The 21,236-nt window shown below is 49.8% G+C and overlaps 1 protein-coding gene across 2 annotated transcripts in view; it reads right to left on the bottom strand.

Annotated features, from left to right (window-relative positions):
* The window catches only part of KCNN3 (potassium calcium-activated channel subfamily N member 3), a 161,954-nt gene that overhangs the window by 101,704 nt on the left and 39,014 nt on the right, over positions 1-21,236 (bottom strand). For both annotated transcript variants that reach the window (XM_024748206.1, XM_024748207.1), the window contains exon 2: positions 11,160-11,255. In XM_024748206.1, coding sequence (XP_024603974.1) covers positions 11,160-11,255 — 96 coding nt within the window. The remainder of the gene's footprint in view (positions 1-11,159; positions 11,256-21,236) is intronic.

Here is a 21,236-nt window from a genome sequence, read left to right as displayed (position 1 = left end):
TGATATGTTGAGAGGAAATGGAATTCTGCTGGATTGAATTGTATTGAATTCTTTAATTCAGAGATAACCTCAGCACAGTTCATCTCTTTTCCAATTACTGGGTTTGGGAGAATTTGAGCAGTGGTGATTTTGCATCTTTTCTCTTAAAAGCAAAAAGACGCGACTTCAGCTTCCTGCTGAACAGAGACTAGAATTATCAGAATTTTCTTGGTCTTATACATGCAATGAAAATGGTAAGGAAGTCTCCAAACACTAAAAATTCTACCATGCCTTCCAATTTCCCAAATCCTCAGAGAGTCAATTATCTTTAGCCCAGATTTAGAATCATCACACTCCCACTACGTACAATCCCCTTTATTGGCACTGCAGGGACAGCCACACAGACGATTAAGAGAAAGCATGGCCCTTGCGGAGCTTATAACTGAGCACGATGTTTCTTAATCAGCAGGAAGCCTGGGAACCCTGTGGTGCTTTCCAAACACACATCCCCAGGCAGTGGGGTTCACTAGCCTGCGGGGCCCAGACATTGCACAGGGGATCTGATGCCCATCCCTGATGGAAAACAGAAGAGATCATCACTTGAAAATAGTAATAACAACAATACATAATAGAGTGAATTAACTCTGAAAAAGTCACAGACAGTACACATCGGCACTCTCAGGGAAACAGAATTAAGATGAACACTCGCTCCCCAGTGACTCTGAAGAAATGGCAGTTTGTATTCATGGAAGGAAGCTGGAACTGAGCACTGAGGAAGGGAACACGGTCACTGACTTTAATTATCCTAAAAGCTTTACGATGTCTGACCAGATTATATTTGTAAGAGACTTAAGAGGAGTCACCTTTAAACTTTAGGATGTTGGAGCCAAAGAACTGTTCTTTCGATTGTTTGCTATTTCAAGTTCAAGGCTATATTAAGGGGACAGCCAGCTCCCTTTCTGGGCAGAGAAGCAAGGCAGTTAGGAGAAGGGACAGTTTGCTGGGACAGTCCCGCACGAGGGTCTCCTGAATGCATACTGTATCAGTTCTTGTTATCAAAAACCATTCATAGCTACTCTCCTTACATTGTTGTCTCATTGTCACTGAGCATCCTTCAGGCATGGAATCCTGGATACAGTCAGAGGCCCCAGAGATCATCTGATCCAATCTGCCCACTTTACAGATGACAAAACTCGGGTTGAGAGAGAAGTAGCTCATCCAAGCTCGCACGGTGATTGGTACCCCAGACAGACCAGGCCACAGGTCCCTCATACCTTGTAAAGGGGGCAGAGTCTTGCTAGGAGGAAGCGCTTTTGAACGGGGCAGGCTCTAGGGCTGTTTTTCTCAACACTGTCATTCACTTAGCTGCCCACGTTGGACAGTGATCTCTTGTATCCCTGAATTACAGCAGAAGCTTCCTGAGAAGCTTGCTGAGCCCCCCCTCACTTCCCAAGGTGCGGACGGTGTGTGGTTTCCAAGGTAACACACAGCTTGATGGATTCAGCCTTCCAGCGCCACCTCATCCGGCACCAGCAGGGGAGGAGGAGTGGGAAGGGAGGTGACACCACCTCCCCATTTACAAACACTGATTCCTCCCGAAACCAGTTTCCCCTCTGTCCCACTGCCAGGGTTCAGGGCAGAGCACACCCCTGACATCCTGGAGTCCTGGAGCTGAGGAAGCTTCTGGAGGACTTGGCAAGAGGCAATTGCCCGGAAGTCAATGGAGCCGCAGGCAGCTGACTCCGGAAGTCTGGGACCGGCCCTCCCGGCTGGGGCAAGTCTTAACATGCCCAGGGCAACAGTTTTCACACCTGTTAACAGACACAGCACATGCCCTGTCAAGAAGCATGACACAGGATGACATTTCCAACTGACAAAACAGAAAGTCAACACAGGCAGCTGAGAAACAGCCTTGCTGCTCCCCCAGGCACGCCAGCCCCATGGGCTCTGGGGCCCGGAGAAAGCAGCGGGAAGCCATCGCCCCTAGGGAAGGGGCAACGTGGCAGGAAAGCCCTCTCTGGGGCAGAAAGGGTTAAAGCCAAGTGTTCAAATATTTAGCAAATAAAACCAAAATGTCACACGGAGACTGCCAGGGCTGACGTGGTAACCATGGCAATCCATGGCCAGCCACAGATCTGAGAGTGAAGAGGCTCTGGGACTGAGGCCTGGGACAAGAGGAGATGAGAGGATGGTGGGGAGGGTCACAGAGGGCATGGCCAGCCCAGCTCACAGGGGGCAGCCCGCTGAGACCCTTGACCCCTCACGATGCACAAGCCAGAGCTGTGGACTTCAGGCCAGTCTCTCAGTCTTACAGAGACTCAGTTTTCTCTTCTATGGAGCAAGGGGAATAAATCGGCCTGTCTGTCCCTCAGGCTTGTTGTTCATTCATCTGGTAACACTTATTGAATCCCTGCTATGTGCTGGGTGCTCTTGGCTGTGGGACAGAGCAGTGAACCCAAGTCAGCCTCCACCACCATGGACATCCGGCCGGAGCGGGTGCAGGTGAGATACAGTGTCAGAGCCCATGTCCAGCCAACTCCTAGAAGGGGAGACCTGCCCTGGGAGTGGGGGCAGCCAGAAGGGCTCCTAGAGGAGGAAGCATCTGTGCTGAACCCTAAAAGTCAAAGAGGTGAAGTCAGGCAGGCAAGAGGTCTGACAAGACATGTGAAAACACTCCAAAAACTACAAAGCACTAGACAAGATGAAGTGACACCGTCGTCACCGACGTGGCTGCTAACGCGTCATCCTCTCAGCTTTCTGTCTTTGGAGGGTAGTCTGACAAGGACTCATGGCCTTTGGACTGAGCAGCTACTCATTCCCTCTTTCCTCCTTTCTCTCCAGCTGTACAGGTGCAGGTGGGCTGGCGGGAGGGCAGGTGGCGTCCTCAGCTGATGCACGGTGGCCTAGCCAGGCCCTGTCCCCTGGACACACCCCCCATTTCCAATTTCCCTCATGTGCTGCCATCTGTCTAGGGAGTGTCCATTAGCGTGGAGTAGGAGATGGCCGTGAGCTCAGCAGAGGAGGCCACCATCCAAAATTTTCCTGTCAAGCCCTGTGGTCCTGGAGCCACCCTGGGGGCCTAGAGTTCCCTCCTCCTCTCTGTGCAGCACACCTGGGTTAAGGAGCTCATGTCCTCAGACCTAGCAGGCTGAGAGGGCCATCTGGAGGTCTTGGGATCTCAGGGGTCCCCAATCTGCTCAACTCTAAAGGAGTCCCTTGGCCACTGGCCCCATCTGTGAGCCCAGTGAAGGCGATTCAAATCCATCAGCCAACCAGCCAGGGACAACCTTAGGAAATATCTATCGGGGGCCTGCAAGGACAGAGATCCCAGCCCCACCAGGATGAGGCAGCTGCCATCTCCCCTGGAGGACAGACACACCTTCCCTTCTCTTCTCTCTCATGCCCCTGAAATGCTCCAGGCCAGTTTCATCCCAAACATACACAAGGCCTCTGCTCCCAGTGAATACATGGCTTGGTTAGGGCCTCTTCTCTCCATGAGAGTTGCCTGGCCCACTGTGGCCACACGGTATTTCACACACACCTCATACCTTGGGGCTTATCAGCCTGGGTCACAGTGGATCAAGGTCTAGGACAAGCAGCTTCCAAAGGTAGGGACTGGGTCTGAATTATTTCTGGATTCTCAATGCCTGACACATAGTAGTCCTTACCTTATAGGTAAGTTCAGGATATGGCTTGAGCCCACTTTCTTCTATAGGGAGAAGGGAAAGTGAGAGCACAGAGCAAGGCTCAGCCTGAACCATCGAGTCCACTCCCTGATGGGAAGACGCCCCTGACTCATTTCGCAGTGGGCTCCCAAGGCATCTGGACCAGTGACACCTCCTGCATTCCAGATGCCCCTGTTCCTGTGACAGCAGGTTATACATACCCAGGAGGATGCTCCAACCTATGGGACCATCGTGCCATGGCATGTGAGCCTTTTTGCAATGTGAGCTGTCTCTTGAATAGAATTTATGTCCTACAATTTGAAGTAATTTCCCTGTCAGCTGAGAACTCTATTGCTATTTAATAAAAATATCCACTTTTACACATCTAATAACTTAAAAGTCTCCCCTTTTATTGGTCTCCTACGTTTCAAATTCATGAGGTTGAAGACCTATATTTTGTCACTATAGTTATATTTCTGTCAGATTTGAAGTGGACTAGAAGCCTCTGGAGGCCCACACCAGATCTTGATCTGATTGATGCTTTCTACTTTGAATATGGCCAATAACCACAGACTGAAATTAATGATCTGTAAGTTCCCATCCACACACTGGATGATGGGAAATCTGCCACTGCCTATGTCCTATCCTAGCTTCACAGCAGTCCCTCCATTTTAATTAGACAAACATTAATTGAGCCATGCTGTGTGCCAGTCACAGTCCTGCAGCTTCCTGCCCCTGTAGCTTCATTAAGGACACCAAGGCTCGCTCCCCCTCCCCATCCCCCCATCATGTCCCCCAGGCTCTGAGCCAGGGCACTTCCTCCCTGGGGCACTTGATCCCTTCCCCTCCTGTGTGCTCCTGGACAAGAACCTGGCCCCTGGTTATTTCCTCTCGCTCTCAATTGGCTTCTTCCTGACAGCTGCGAGACATATGCAGTCTCTCCAGGCTACACAAGCAGACCAACATCCCTCCCTCAGCACTGTGTCCTCTCCAGCTGCCGCTCTGCCTTCCCTCGATTCACAGCCAAACTTCTTAGAAGACTGGCCAGTATTCAGTGTCTCCATGTTCCTCACCTCCTACTCGGTCCTCCCTTCCCCTTCCACTGCCCTGTGACTGTCACTCCCAGTGACTGTGCTGAGGAAGGACACAATGACCTTCCCACAGCCTGGTGCAAAGGACCAGTGGGGTTCCCAACTCCTCGACCCCCCTGTGGCATAACCAACACTTCCTTCTCTGTCCCGGCTTTGTGACTCCCTCCCTCTGGGGTCTCCTCTGACCTCCCTGACTTCTCCCTCTGGGAGAAGTCTGATGTCCTCTGATGTCCCTCTGGGGACCTGTCCCATGCCTCCTTTCATCCCACTGCTCCCTGCTCATCTAGGCCTATCCTCTGCATCACCATCCTGGAGGTGGCTGGATGCCCAGCCCCTAAACCTCAACTTCCAAAACTAACCTGGTCATCATTCCCCACCTCAGCCTCCTTCTGCGGTTTCAACTGTAATGAATGGCACTCCCAGCCACTGAGTTAGCCAAGCAACTGCTGGGCCCCTCCTTTCCCCACAGACAGTACCTCCAACCTAATAACTGACCAAGTCTGGTCAATTCCACTTGTTCAACATCTCTTATGCACAGTCTCCCCTGTCCTGGCTCTTGTCTTACCCTGATTCAGGGTGTCACCATCCCTCATCTCGACCGTGGAAACATGCTTCCAATTAGTCTTCCTGCCTCTGAAATTGGCCCTTGCAACATTTGCCATGCTGCAGCTAAAATGCAGATCTGATCATCTCTCTCCCCTGCTTGAACTCCTTCCATGGTTCTCCCTGCTGCCCACAGGACAGTTCCAAAACTCTTCAGCAAGGCAGATGAGTTCCTGCTGGTCCTGCCGTGCTCCAGAGTAGACCGGCCCCACTGCCCAGGACCTTGTCCTGGAGGCGTTCTGAATGCACTCTGCAGTTTCTCATCTCAGGGCCTCTGTTCCTTTTGAGACTTCTGCCTGGGATATCCTTTCCATGCTGTCAGCCCGGCAAACACGTCCTCATTGAAGCTGAGGTGTCTCGCACGTATTATCTAATTTGATCTGGACAACAACGCTGTGGTGGGTACTATTACTAGGCCCATTTTGCAGAAAGGAGATAGACTAAGAGGCATTCAGTAACTTGCTAAAGGCTACCATACATACTACAATGTGACAAAGAACATGCTTTGAACCCAAGCTGGGCTACTCTAAAATCTGTGTTCTCAGCCTCCTTCTGTCCTGCCTTCCAGGATGGCACTAAAGACATTAGAGCCATGGATTCACTCAACACTGGCAACCCCTTGGAGAAGCAAAAGTGATTTCAGGGTTTCCAGCACAGAGTACTGGGCCCCTGTCCCAGGCTCTGCACAGAGTAGACCCTCGTTAAGTACACAATGAATGAATGAATGCACTAGATGGGTAAGAAGGGTAGAGGAGGGAGGATATTTGGGGAGCAATAAAGTGTTCAGTGTCTCACTGGTCAGAATGGCCATCATCAAAAAGTCTACATATAATACATGCTGGAGAAGGTGTGGAGAAAAGGGAACCCTCCCACACTGTTGGTGGGAATGTAAATTGGTGCAGCCACTACAGAAAACAGAATGAAGCTTCCTTAAAAAACTAAAAGTAGAGTTGCCATATGATCCAGAAATTCCACTCCTGGGCATATATCCAGAAAAGATGAAAACTCTAATTCAAAAAGATACATGCACCCCAATGTTCACAGTGGCACTATTTACAATAGCCAAAACATGGAAGCAACCTAAGTGTCCATCAACAGATGAATGGATAAAGAAGATATTATATAGACACACAATGGAATACTAGTCAGCCATAAAAAAGAATGAAATAATGCCATTTGCGGCAACATGGATGGCCCTAGAGATTACCATACTAAGTGAAGTAAGTCAGAGAGAGGCAAATATCATATATCACTTATATGTGGAATCTAAAATATGATACAAATGAACATATTTACAAAACAGAAACAGACTCGCAGATATAGAAAACAAACTTATGGTTACCAAAGGGGGACTAAATTAGGAGTTTGAGATTAACAGATATACACCACTACATATAAACTATATAAACTGTAAGGGCCTACTTTATAGCTATACAGGGAAATATATTCAATATCCTGTAATAAACCATAATGGAAAAGAATCTAAAAAAGAATATATATATAACTGAATCACTTTGCTGTACACCTAAAACTAATACAACGTTGTAAATCAACTATACTTCAATAGAAAGAAAGAAAAGAAACAAAGAGAGAGAAAAGAGAAGAAACAAAGGGAGACAGAAAGAGGAAGGAAGGAAGGAAGGGAGAGAGGAAGGGAGGGAGGGAGTTACATGTTGAGCTAGGGGTGTGCTGATGGCCCCTAAAACGTGAGTCTGCAGCCTGGGGAGAGGAGGTTTGCACTGGTGATCTGTGATCACCAAACCACAGGAACAAATGGACTCTCCAAGGGAGAGTGCAGTTTTCTAAGTTTTGATAAATAACACAACAACCAATGCATTTTGCTTTTCATTTCTTTCCAAGACACGCTAGCCTGAGGAGAACAGCTGCCCGGGACTTTGAAGGCTCCGTGCTCCAAGATGCCAAGAGAAGAGGAGACCAAGGAGACACGGGGCAGCCATCCTCAGACGACAGGGGCTGCCTCGTGGGAAACACAGGCACCTCTTTTCCCTACTCCAGAAGAGAGGCGGGCTGAGTGGAGTTTTCAGAGAGGCCCATTTCTAGAACTCACACTGCCCAGCCAGGGAGAGCCTCCCTCAAGAGGCAGTGAGTCCCGGTGACAGGCCGGCCCAGAGAGGCTGGAGGGGCCTCCTGCACTGGTGAGGGGTGCACCCCCCTCCTGTCACCTCTGAGGACCTACCGAGCCTCAGGTGCATGACTTGAAGCCAGAGTTTGGTTGAGAGGTTCCAAATAATGTTTCAGAGTCTTCTTTCTCAAAAACACAAGTTGTCCAAACTAATAACAAATACGAACACTATTCTAGAAGGTACGCCTAGCCTCCTGTGTGTGCTGGGCCAGGGCCAGGGCCAGGGGCCTGGATGTGAGCGACTGGGGCAGGGCTGGGGTGAGGGGGAAACACGGTCATCTGGTTCCTGCTAAAATTTAGCCAAGTGACCAGTAACTGGTGTTGATGAGGAAGTGACAAGCATATCCTTAACACAGGCCCCTGACTTCACCCCACGGAGGAGAGGAGCCATATGCTCACCCTGCCCTACTTCCCAACAGATAAGCAGCAGCTGGCCTTTCCCTACTGAAGAGGCTTTCCAAGCGTCCCCTCTGGATAAGCACCGGCAATCACGCTTGGGATAACCCTCCCACCACTCTCAGGAAGCAGGTCCCCCAGCCGGCGGGCACCAACCTCAATCAGAGAATTACAGAATGGGGAGGGGAGGGGGGCGGGATGGGTGCTTAGGATCCCCAATGAACAGATGTGGAAACTTGAGGCCCAAGACCACAGAGCTGAGTCATGGTCTAAAAGGTTTTGGAAACCAGATAGCTTGAATCCAGCACTCTTTCATTCAAAATATGTCCTGCAGACACCTGCTCTCTGTCAGACACCGTGGGTCCCTGGAAATACAAAGATTAACAGCGGGTTTCCCTGGTGGCGCAGTGGTTGAGAGTCCGCCTGCCGATGCAGGAGACGCGGGTTCGTGCCCCGATCCGGGAGGATCCCAAATGCCGCAGAGCGACTGGGCCCATGAGCCATGGCCGCTGAGCCTGCGCGTCCAGAGCCTGTGCTCCGCGGCGGGAGAGGCCACGACAGTGAGAGGCCCGCGTACCGCAAAAAAAAAAAAAAAAAGATTAACAGCATCATTGTCCCTGAGGGTGAGGAAAAGGATACAGGACAGAAAATCACAATATGGTCAGGTGAGTGCATACAAGGGTCCTGCTGACTGTCTGGGCCCAAACCGTTCCCATTTCCCTCTGGCAGGAGAAGGTCCCACTAGACTTTTCCAGAAGAAAGAACTTCACTGGACAGGTAAGAGGCACAGAGGGAGCCAGGTTCTGGTGACTCCCCACGTGACAGTGGGCCAGGGAGGATAAGGGGCTGGGCGGCGGGAGCTGAGAGTGCAGGAAGGGCCGGGCCAGAGCAGGGAGGAAGTCCAACCACCCGCCAGTACCGGGCAGTTGTGACAGTGACCATCTGGTGGGCACAGCTTGTACATGGACGAGGTCCAGCTGGAAGCAGTGGGACAGAGGTCACAGGAAAGAGACCAGCTTCCATTTCATAAAGGCCCACTCTGCACTGTCAACTGTTACCCCCCTGCTTATGAGTTGGGTGATATGACTGCCATCCTTCAGATACGGAAACCGATGCGGCCCAGAGAAGTTGTTATTGGCTCAAGGTCATTAAGGCTGAAGTGTCTGAGCCAGGATTTAATGCCACTGACTTCACTTTGTTTCTCCAAACTGTGAGTGTCAGGCCAAGACAAGTGACTGAAAAGCGTCCTCTGCTGCCCATAATTAGGGTGAAGCAGAGACTGGCTACGAGCTGAGGACGGACAAAGTGTGCCCAGGGAGGTGCCGGCCTATCAGCATCGCGGCCCTGCCACCAGGCCAGAACTGAGGTCACAACTGCACTTGGGTGGGGTCAGGTCTGAGAGCCAAGGCTGCAAGCCCTAGAGGGAGGTGGGGCAGGACCCCAAGAGAATCAGAGGGAGGGATGCTTGGCTCTTCCCATCCCAGTGCCTGGAGTGGAAAGCAGCAGCAGTCAGGTTGAGTGGAACCATCGTGCGGGTGTGAGGCTGAGATCAGCTCCTCTCCCCTCCCTCAAGCCTGGATCACAGATGAGTTCATGACTCTGCCTTTTTCTCTGGCCTGTGCAACCCCTCGGCACAGGTCAAGGTGATACACAGTAGTATAGACGCCCTCTAGATGAGGGTTCAGGGGCTCAGAGAAGTTGAGGAGATACATGGGTCCCACAGCTGGTTTGGGGTGGGGTGAACCCAGCCTGGAGCCCCGACTGTGACTCATGGTCCTGTCTCTGATCCTGGCCCGTTCCTCCTGCCTGTACTCCTGGCTCCTTTCTGGGGTTGACTGGACCACGGTCTGGGTTAAAGCCCACATGCGTTGCCCAGGTCAGACCCCACGAAGGAAGCTGCTTGGTGGTTTCTGGGACGCTCAGCCTCCCCACACCTGTGACCCCCCCAGAGATTAAAGAGTCCCCACCTTCTAGATTAGTGTCCTCTGGTTATCAACAGAGTGGAGGTAAGGTGGCCTGGAGCCAGGGCTCCCACGCCCAGGCCAGCCACAGAGGTCCCTGACACCCAGAGGCAAAGCGGAGCCCCTCCAGGAGCAGGAGACACTGGCCCATCTCTGCCTGTGCAGCCGGTCAGCCCAGAAACGCTGAGTGACAAAAGCGATGAGATTTGAAGTGTTTTACAGTTTACAGAGCTCTCTCATACACTCCCCATTCATCCTCACAACGACCCATAAATGGCAGAATAAAACCCCCCATGTTCCAGACGAGCAAAAGTTCACATGTTCCAGTCCAGAAAGGTCTCAGGGCTGGCCAGAGACACGCTGTAAGAAGAGGTCATGGGCGAGGCTCGGCCCCAGCTTTTCTGACTCTGAGTTCTGGTCTTTGTCAATTTCTTGCCTGCTGCCCAGATGTGGATCTATCTGTGCTCCTCCAGCCAAATGACAGGAGTTATATTTAGATGCGTATGCATGTGAGAAAAAACATCTGGATACTTTAGAACTACCCAGGGCCCCAGCAGAGCAGGTCAGCCTGAAGGGCCCAGTGAGAGGGAGACCTATTGTCATGAGAAGATGCTACAGATATGCTCACTCCTGCCTGCCCTTCCCAGTCCAGGTCGAACCCTCCTCCCTACATCGGCCAAACTGGAGTGCACCCCAGAGGTTAAGCCAATACCTCTCTGGGTGCCAAGTGACTCCTGGACAGCAAGAAACAGAGGCCCCTTCAACTACAGCAGATTCTATTCTTTCTAGAAAATGTCTCCTCCCTGGTAGAGTCCAGTGGGAGTAAAGTCTACACCAGTCAGAAATACAGATTCCCGGTGGTATCTGGTGCAGTGTGTGTGTGTGTGCGTGTGTGTGTGTGTGCGTGTGTGTGTGTGTGTGTATGCAGGGGCACAGCAGGCAGGTCTGTTTCACTTGGGGGACTCAGTGGCTCAAGTTCAGAAAGGATCCAGCAAGAGATAGAAAGGGCAAAGCAAGTCTCACAGTAGAATGATGCAAAATGAAAATTCTAAGCAGGACTGCCCCCCAAATCATGAAGTCGTGTTTGCCTCTGGGATCCCCACTTGAAGATAATGTCACAGTTGTTCTAAAGCCACAGGGCAGCCTCACAATTCCCTCTCCCACGAGGGTCCAAACCAAAAGAGAAGATCCACAATCTCAGATACATTTTGCTGAAATCACCCAAGTAGCTACTGAAAGGGTAGGTTTGGGAGGGGGGACGGGCTCAGCCTGGAGCAAAGGAATAGCCCCTGCATGAAGGGGTGTGGGCGAGGGCACCTACCTGGACTTCACGTGTGTGATAGGCGATGATCAAACCCAAAAGGATGATGGTGGACAGACTGATAAGGCATTTCAGGGCCAATGAAAACATGGAATCCTGCAGGAGAAAGGGAAAGAGAGGATTAGGGAAATCCGGGATGGAGCATCTCATTTTACTCTGAGGCTGTGTTAAGGGGTGGGGGTGAGGGGCAGTGAGGGCAAAGGAAAGACTGTCACCAGCGCCTCCTGGGAGCGGGATACAGCACAAAGGTAGTCTGAGCCCTGAAAGTACCTTGGGCTGGGCCCTGGGCCGGCTCCGTCCCAGCAGCTGCCCTCTGAGCCTCTGTTTTCTAGGGTTAAATCATATTTGCATTCCTGCGATGAACCGTGCTTGGGCGTGATGTATTCTGTTTGTTATACATGCCTAGATTCAGTTTGCTGCTGTTTAGAATATTTGCCTCCATGCTCAGAAGTCATATGAACATAATTCTTTTCGATGCTGCTGTTACATGGTTTGGGCATCAATACTGTGCCAGCTTGAGCCTCTCTTTTCTCTTAACAAACCTGAACCAGAGGATTCCGAGGTCCCTTCCACCTCTGACAATGCAGAGTTCTTTCAGGAATGAATGAGAATGTCCTGGCAGCAGCTCTCATCTCCCGTTTTAGGGCCAAGGGCGGGGAGGGAAGCGAGGGTGGCAGAGGAGCTACTGGAAAGAGAAGGGGGCCGAGCACAGGAGCAGAGAGGGGTCCTGGGCAGGAGAAGGGCCCTGAGGGTCCCTCCAGCTGAGGCTGGGGGAAACAGGGTGGGCCACTTGCCTTCACTGCAGTCCTCCAGCCCCAGGGCAGCTTAGGGGACCCACGTGGTTAGCAGCAAGAGCTCTGGGACCAGCCAACAGAATCCAAACCCTGACGTAGCCGCTTACCAGCCACGTAACCTCAGGCTGCTCACTCCATCTCTCTGTGCTCAGTTGCCTCAGACATCAGATGGGGACAACATCAGTACCTACGTCTCAGGGCTGCTGTGAAGGAGAAAGGCATTTGTCTAGGTAAAGTGCCTAGCCCAGTGCCAGGCCCTGTGAGGGCTGGCTACTATCATCTACCTCACCTCCTCTACCAGGCTGGTGCCTCCTGGGCATTTGGAAGCCAGGGAGTAGAGGCAGCTCCCAGTCCCAAAGGAAGGCAGGAACACAGCCCTGAGCAAAGGTAGCAGAAAGCCAGGCAGTACTTCCAAGCACTGTGTTGTGGCCTCACGCATCCTGAGAGAGGCACGCCACATGAGAAACAGCCCCCATGCTCCAGAATCATAACATGCCTGATGTCTGCAAAGCACCTCACAGTTTACAAGGTGGTTTCACATCTTGTTCTCATCCATCCTTGAGACAGCCCTTGGCCTCTGGCCCAGCTTTATAGATATTACAGGCAGAGGCTCAGAGAGGTGAGTGGCTCATGCCAGAGTTCAAAGCCAAGACCTCTGACTCTCAGCCTGACTCCCAGCCCAGAGCACTGCCCGCACCCCTCAGGCCCACTCTCAATGGGAAACAGTAAAAATATGAGAAGTGCCCATTTACACAGACCCAAATGACTACATAAGACGATAATGGAAGGTGTTTCGAAGGTGAGATATGATTAATTACCACATGAAACCTACAATAGAGCTAGGGAGGGAGACATCACGGTCCAAGAAAGCAAGCTTTCAGAGACAGAGGGAGAGGTGGCTGAGATCTCCAGCGTTGGGGTGGGGGGGTGTCCAATATGGCAGCCACTTAGAGTCAGTGGAGGGCTTGGACTTAAACCCAGGACTCCCAGATGCCCAAGTCCCTGTTCTCAACCACCCTCTGCAGGCTGAGATGGAAAGAAAGCAGCTCTCCCTGGTGTCTGCCAACCTACCATTCATTTATTTGATATAGTTTTGGGGCCCACTCTGTGCCAGACATAAGCTAGTGCTGGGGACCCAAGGGAGAACTAATGAAGGAGCTCATTTATTCTTTCTTTCTTTCATGACGATTTCAACAACTTCTCATTTCTTGAGCACCTGCTAGATGTCCAACAGTGTGCTAGATACTGCAGGCTATTTATAGAGGGCCCCTGCCCACCACAAGTTTGCAATCTGGCTTATACACAAACCCCAGCTTTCTACACTGTACAGGATCATCCAGCTGTGGGGAAAATTCTCCATTCTGCCCTGCCCAGAGACAACAGTCTAAGCACAATCCACTTTTCATTGAGCCTCTTGCATGTTCTACGCTTAATGAAGAGCAGCCTGCAATCATTTACTCAGTGCACACGCACAGTGGTGCCTTGGGGGGTATTCTGCTGCTCCAGTTAAGGGCCCAAAGGAAAACAGAACACAGTTCCAGCCCTCAGGAAGGTTCCACTCTTCGAAAGCACTATTGGATGCCTGAAACACCACCCAAAGCGCAAGACCTACTGGGGCTGAAGAGAGCAGGTGGTGAATTCAGGGACACTCAGACTTTTAGGACAAGACTACCTCCCTATAGGAATCAACTGGGGACAGATCATGGTGTTTTTGAGCCAGAAATGACCATAACTTTCTTCTCAGAGGGGTCTGACATCTGGGGAGCATCATGCCTCCCCAGGGAAGGATTTGGGATCGGCTGCACATTTCAAACTTTAATTTGTTTCTTTTGGCAGAAAGTAACTGAAATCAGAATCCAAGTCTATTTCCATCATGTTTAGAGGAAGAGGTGAAGGGAAAGGGGCCAGAAGCTGTCTCCTCTCCTTTGAGCTTCTTCCTTTTGTTCTAAAACTCAAAGCCTTTACATAAGAGTCAACTCCACCTGCTTCTTCATTTTGGACACTGAAATCTCGTCGGCCAGTCCCAGCCCCATAGGGAGATGAGTGCGCACTGGATCAGTGGGAATGCTCATTACTTCACAGATTTCCTTGCATTCTCTACCAATCACATGTCAATAAAAATTAAACCATCAACCATTTTTAATAGCAGGAAAATACGTCAAAGAAGTCTGGCTGGATTAGAAATGTTTTCTATTTGTTAAAATGTTGAATTATCATCTTTTCTTTTCTGTCTGAACTCCAGTGAAGCTTGAAATTGATATGGTTCTTTGGGTGATGGCAGCAACTCAGGGCTGCCTAATTAGCTGCCATACACCACATGTGTGTATGTACACACACCTGCTCAGCCCCCACTCACTGCTATCCAAGGGCCAAAGGGACTCATAGGGCTGGAAGGGAGTCCTGCGGTCAACTGGTCAACACTCCTCTCCTGCAACTCAGAATTTTTCAAGAGAGTAATATCCTTAATGCACAGGAATGCTTAAGAATTATATCCCAACAGATGAGAGTTGTTTTTTTAAAGCCATTTATTCCTAAATGTCCCAAAATACTAGAGTGGGTAAGTAAATTGGAGAACAGCCAGTGATGGAACACTATGTTGCTACTTAAAGCCACTTCTGCAGAGAATACTTGAAGATATCAGGAAAGGATCATGATATAATATCAAGTCAAAAACCCAGACCCCAAAACTGTAAATATGGTATATTTCCAATTATTTTTTAATTTTTTACTTTTTTAATGTAAAAAAAGACTGCAAATATATAGTGTCATTCTATCAAGTGCCAGGGTACTCAGTTGTATTACCTCTGATGATCTGAGTACAACAGGTGCTTAATAAGTGCTTCTTGAAACTACTTAATAATAGTACTTTTATTTTTACCTAACATTTATTAAGTACTGACTACATACCAGGTCCCAGATTATGCCTTCTATACAGATTACTTCGCATTCTCACCCTACAGATGAGGTCATGATGTCTCCATTTTACTGATCAAAAAACAAAACAAAACAAAACAAAACTGAGGGTCATAGAGACAAAGTGACTTTTCCAAGGTCATACAGCTAGCTCAGACTTTAGCTATATATCAGATTTTTCTATATACCACGCTTCCCCCCTGCCTTCAAAATGAACTAGGCTCCCGTGTGAGACAGTGAGTTCCTGTCATCTTAGTAGAGGCTGGCTACAGCCATCAGGGGTGCTGTAGAGGGGATTCCTAGCAGGGAAGGAGGGTGTATCACATTCCTGCAAGATGCCCCATCCACGTGGTCCTGTTCTGCTCCAAGCCATGAGCCAGCCCTTCACAGATCTGTGACTTGTTGACGACAACAACCCGTTATAAAGCACTACTGTAGGGGCCTACCATGCAAGGTGGACATCGTCAACCCACTCTTACAGTGGGGGAAACTGAGGCTCCAAGAAGTTACCTAATTTGTCCAAGGACATGGCCAACAAATGGCCAAGTCAGGATTGAAGAAGCCAGGATTTACTCCAGACCATCTACTTCCAGGTTCTGTGCCCTGCCTGTGCACCAACACCCCACCTGCCTGGCTGGTCAGGCCTTTCCAGCCTCCAATTTCTTCAGTGAGGTTTCTCAGAACTGCTCTAGCCCTTCCTCCCCCGAGGCTGTGCAGACTGTGATGGAGTGTGTTCCCAGCTTCTGAGCCAGCCATATAAATTGCTCTCCCGGCCGCCCTGTAGCTTCCAAAGACAAGCCAGAATTGTAATGATTATGGTAGATTTTCCAGAGACTTTGAAGTTCTAAATGTATTATATTGTTTGGAACATTTGAAAATAACAGAAAACCATGCAGGCAGAGTCCTAGAGGGGCATTGAACAGAAGTTAAATACCAGGTAGAGATGTGCAGGTGCCTTCCCCAAAGTGTGTGTGTGTGTGTGTGTGCGTGCGTGCGTGCGTGTGTGTGCATGCGTGCGTGTGTGTACATATGTGATCCATTCATGATCTTGTCACTGGCTGGAACCCCCAAAGGGGAAGAGGTAATATCATCTAAAGTCTGTATCTACTGAATTAAGATTTATGTTTTGTGCATTCGACTTGGGAAATAATTGATTTAGAAATCTTTTCAGTTTAATAAGGTCAACTTTTCCTTCAATTTCATGGAGAGGCTCCAAAATTGATTGACATTCAGCATCAGCTTAGTACTGTGGCTCTGTAATGGTTGTCTTAATTAGACACTCTTGCTAATTAAAGCTATGCAAATTAAAACCAGCCCCTTATCCACTGGCCCGGAAGACTGCATTCGTGATTGCTGTTCTCTGCGGAGACGGAGCTTCTTTCCTCAACCTGGTGCTTTCACACCAGCACCAAGCCCCTGCCTTCCTCCTTCCTCTGCTCTCATCCTGCCTCTTTCTCATAATCTCTCATTCTCGTCCACTCTCCACACCTTTCACCCTCATGCTCATCTCTTAGCTCAGGCTCATGGCCCCAGGTTGAGCTGCCTGATTTAAGTACCTCCCTGGCTCTTCCTGGCATTCTCAGAGTGACTGCCCAGCCTGGTTCCTACCAGAAGTCAGCTACCAGAATCCTATTTTGGTCACTCATGGTCCAGAATGGAATCACTCAGACCCTCTGCGTCCTTGGATGTCCAACTTGCAAACAGGGGAAACAGGCAAAGCTGTCACAATGGGGTGGGAGGGTGGACCCTGGGGGCTTCAAAGGGCACCTGGATCTCCGACAGGCCTGAGGAGGGAGAAGTTCCAAGAAGCCAGGGTGCTTCATAACTAAGAGGTCTCTGGAGCTGGGCCCTGGGCTTGCCATCAGAGGGCCCAGAGGGTCTGGGCCTCCTCCACAGTAAATGCCTGGCTTTGGACAAGCTGCTTCACTCTTCTAGGCCTCAATACCCCCAGTAAAATGAGACTCTTGGACCAAATAGCCCCTGAAGCCTAATGGCCGATGGCACTGGGCGCACACTGGCCATGACACATACACAGGTCATAGGGACACTCCCAATATTTCTTTCTTTTTTTCTCCTTTTCTCAGGCATTTCTATACATGATAAAATTGTGAGTGTGAAATAGTCAGCAACAAAACTCACTCATGCCAACTTCTCCTCAAATAGAACGAGATAGCTAACAAAGAAAATTACCATTGTCTCTTTCTAAATAACATGGGATTTGGAACCAAAAGGTCAGAATTCAAGTCATATCTTTGCTGCTCACTAGCTATGTGACACTGGACCTGTCACTTAACCTCTCTGGGCCTCTGTTTCCTTCTCTGCAAGCCAGATGTAACAGGACCAACTCTCACAGATACTGGAGGATAAAGTAAAATAATGCATATGAAAAAACTCATTCTTTTTTCACACACAAAAAAGCTCACATTCTCTTGTAGCCAAACGCCCTTTCTCTTGCTGCACAGATGTCAGTGCAGGTAAACGCAGCTGGTTCTCAGTCAGGGGCTGCTGAATGCCCCTCCAATATCAGCATTTTAGGGTTGCAACAATTTACAAAGATGCTCCCCCAGGCATTTCAGAAAGATAGCTTTGGCATCCTGCAATGGGCCAAACATTCATTCACTCATCCATTCACACTATAGATATTTACAGAGCACTTAACTATGCCCAGGCCCTGTGCTGGGTACTTGCAAAACACCAGGGATTCCCCCACTCCATCCACCCCCAGTCCGCTGAGCCTGAATCCCACCTGGCAGACAAAGGGCAGATGAGTAGGGCCTGGAAGAAACGGGCAGGAAGCCCAGGCTGAGAGAAAAGACCTACAAGTAGCTCCTTGAATGACCAGGACCAGAAGAGGCGACCCTAGAGAGGCAGCTGAACCCGAACTGACCCTACATCCTGAATGTGAAGTGAGGAATACAGACTGACCCAAGGCCAAAGAAGCTTCAGAGAGTACCTTCTCCCCAAAGATGCTGTTTGCTAAGGATGCAGGCTCTCTCTGCAGACAAGGAGGGCATGAGACCTTCTTCTGCTCAATGACCACCAGGGCTGAGCATCATCGTGGGTACTAGAGACCAAGCTCCAGGCACCTTCCACCTTCCTGAGCTCTCTGTGTGGGTGTCTTTACCAGGTCCCAGGGGCTGTCTCTCACCGCCAAGATGGAAACCCCAGAAGGGCAGGATTTCAAATTTGTTTGTCCACTTCTACATCCTGGCACCTCAGATATTGTCCGGCACATAGCAGGTCAATAAGTATCAGTTGAATGCTGAATATTTGAAGGAAAGGAACAAAATTTTGAGATGTGTCAAGCAGGTAGACACTTCCTTCCTGAACTCACAAATACAGCTAAAGGAACATGATAAAAATAACAGCCTACATCTACTGTGCGCTTACCATTTAGATCCTCGGAACAACCCCATGCGAGGCCCAGGGAAGTTCCGTCACTTGCCCACCATCCCCAAGCAAGGACAGAGTAGAGGTCAGATTCCAACCCAGGCAGAAGTTAGACCCAAAGGTCTGTGCTCTCTCCACCCAGAGAGTCTCATGACACACGGGCTGCCTGTCATCGGAACATCGTCTTCCATGCCCAGTCTTCCTGGGCAGGACTAATCTCCCCATCTCACCCCACTCTCTGATGAGGCCCTGGTCATGTCACCATTAAACCCCGGTCACTTAGTAGCATGACAGACAGTCAGCAGCCTGACGTCAGGGCTGGGGGTCTGCATCGTTGTTGCGAGTGCAGCCCAGACCAGGCCTGGTATGGGGCGGGCAGGCAGGAAATGCTTGTGGAGTGAAGGATGCCAATGGTCTCAAAATGAAACTCATAAAGTCAAGCTGGCCTGGGCCATTTCTCTGTGGCCCTCCACTTTGTCACTCCCAGAGGAGATGGAACCTGATGGCTGAGGGACATCATGCAGTTAACACAAGGGCATTTGGGTCTGAGTAGAGGGTGGCCTGGTAATGGTTAGTGAAACCAGCACAACGACCAGGACACCAATTAAGAAGAAATCATCCTCCCCAGGCCTCGGCCCTCCCGCTGTGTGATGACCCAAGGAGGAAAAAATCGTCATTTGGGAGACCACGCTACCAAAATATCAAGTCAGATGGGTCACCCCTAAGGCCACAAACATAATTCCAATTAAGGAGATGATTTTCTTTACAAGGTCTGAGCAGAGGGGAAATGGCATATCATGAATTCTCTACTGCATGCTTGCTTATAATTTATTTTCCTGCCCCACTTACAACATTGGCAAAGATTCCATGCAATTCAATCAAAATGTTTTATTATATACTTGCCATGTGCCAGGCACTGTGCTAAGTGTAGGAGGTAGGAATACACATGATGAGGTCTTTCTGAAGGCAGTTTGGGGCTTGCTGCTCCTAAAGTAGCCAAGAGCTGGCCTACTAGGACTCTTCCAACATGAAATAAGCACTTAACAAATGTTTGTTGGGTGAATGAATGTGGAAGGGTCAAACTTTTGAGCTCTATACCAAGGCAGAATGAAACCAGAGGGGGGTTGAGTCTCCTCACCCCATCAGGGAGTATGCAGGTGGGAAGGATGCCCACCAGGCACCAACAGCCCAGGCCATTCTAGAACTGAGGGACCTTGACCCCCACCCCAGAATAATTGAATCAAATCTCTGCAGGTGAGGCCTGGACACTGACATTTAAAAAAATATTTCAGCGATGCAAATGTGCAGGCCAGGGATGAGAAATGCTGCTCTAGGGGGCACAAGAAAGAAGTGCAGAAGGCTGGGGCTGACATCATAGCCTTGAGGAGACTCTGTTGAACAGTTAGTCATATGCATAAGCAGTGGAGCTCCTTACAGTTAAAAGGAAATGTAAAAGCCATCTAGTTAAACGGCTCATGACTCTCCTCTGTAAGATTCCTGGCATATAGTCATTCAGTCTCTGCTTGATTACCTCCAGGGACAGGGAACTCACTTCCTATCAAGGCAGCCTATCTCTATGTTGGAAAGGCTCTGACTTTTTCACAGATCTGGCTTCAGCTTTCTCAGGTGCTTAGCCCCCAATAAAGCTAAACAAACAAATGCCTCTGTGAAGCCTCACTCTGATTTTGGCATCATATGTGCCTATGCAAACGTCCTCAATAAGTGAGCCCCTCCCCAAGACAAATACCAATAAAAATATAGACACCAGGCCTGGAGGCACCCCTGGAGGTCAGCTCATCCCCACCCTTCATTCTACATGAGGACACTGTGGGGCTGGCCCGGCCCCTATCAAACACTAGCCTGCGTTGAAGCAAAGCTTAGAACCTGGGTATTGGGTCCCCCAGGCTTACGCTCACGGGGTGGGCATCCCTGCCCACCCTGTCTCCCCTGTTTCTGAAGATATAACAACTCTAAATTTATCTGTTCTCCAAAAGCCTAGATCCCTATCCTGGAAGTCACCTCCAAACCTCTCACGTAGCCACTTTATTTCCTTCTCCAATAAACAATCTGCTCCTGATTACCTTTCATCCTCCTCTGCTTGTGGAATGTGAGCGCTCTTGGCCAGTCAGCAATTACATCATTCTTGTGGTGTCAAAAAGCCCATACGGCCTTCTCCAGCTTTGATGAATGCATACCTGTCACTATGCATCTCATTCTGAAGGTCCCAGCCCCTGCCATCATCTTGGGAGAAGCACATACTAAAGGTCTCTTGTCCTAGTCGCAACACGCATCCTGGCAACCTGGGGGGTCCTCAATTACAGAGAACCACTTAATCTTTCTTCACCCCCGAGGTGTGGCAGAGCCCTGCCGGAAGGCTGCTCAGTTTGCCAGCACCATGATGGGTTCTCCTTGCAAATATCCACTGCTACCCTCACTAAGACCATGGTCCCCATATTTCCTCCAACTTGCAGGAGCCCCCCTTTTTTAATGTTCTAGAATGTTGGAGACAAATAACTGTGCTTTCTGGATGGCTTGCTTTGAAGTTGTTTTCTTTTCTCTTATTAAAACCTATCTGGCCCCCAAACCAATAAAACAGCAGGAAATCACTTTGCTCTGCAGAAGGCTGGGTGTGCACACTGGGTTCCCAGCTAGAACCGAACCAGCCCAGACAGGGCTTGACCCAGGACTGGGCTTCTCTCTCCCCATCCTGCCCCAGGACATACACCAGACTCCTGGATTCTCTGCAGGAGCTGTGGTCAACCAATTGCAATGAACTGGGTAAATGCATCTTCAGATGGATAGAATCTGAAATAAGAATTCTCACCACCTGACAGCCACAGAGAAGCATGTGTTGGTTTTAAAGACACAAAGCAAGGCCTACAGACTACCCCCACCCTTCATCTCTCAGTCCCTTCACCAGCCCCCCGCCCCAGTTCTCTTCCCTCTTTTCACCCTCCAGCCCCTGCCTCTCTCCGCACCA

Source organism: Neophocaena asiaeorientalis, unplaced genomic scaffold (genome assembly GCF_003031525.2).
Source record: "Neophocaena asiaeorientalis asiaeorientalis breed wild unplaced genomic scaffold, Neophocaena_asiaeorientalis_V1.1 scaffold76, whole genome shotgun sequence".
NCBI lineage: Eukaryota > Metazoa > Chordata > Mammalia > Artiodactyla > Phocoenidae > Neophocaena > Neophocaena asiaeorientalis.
The sequence above is the reverse complement of the archived record's forward strand: the minus strand, read 5'-3'. Positions and strand labels throughout refer to the sequence as shown.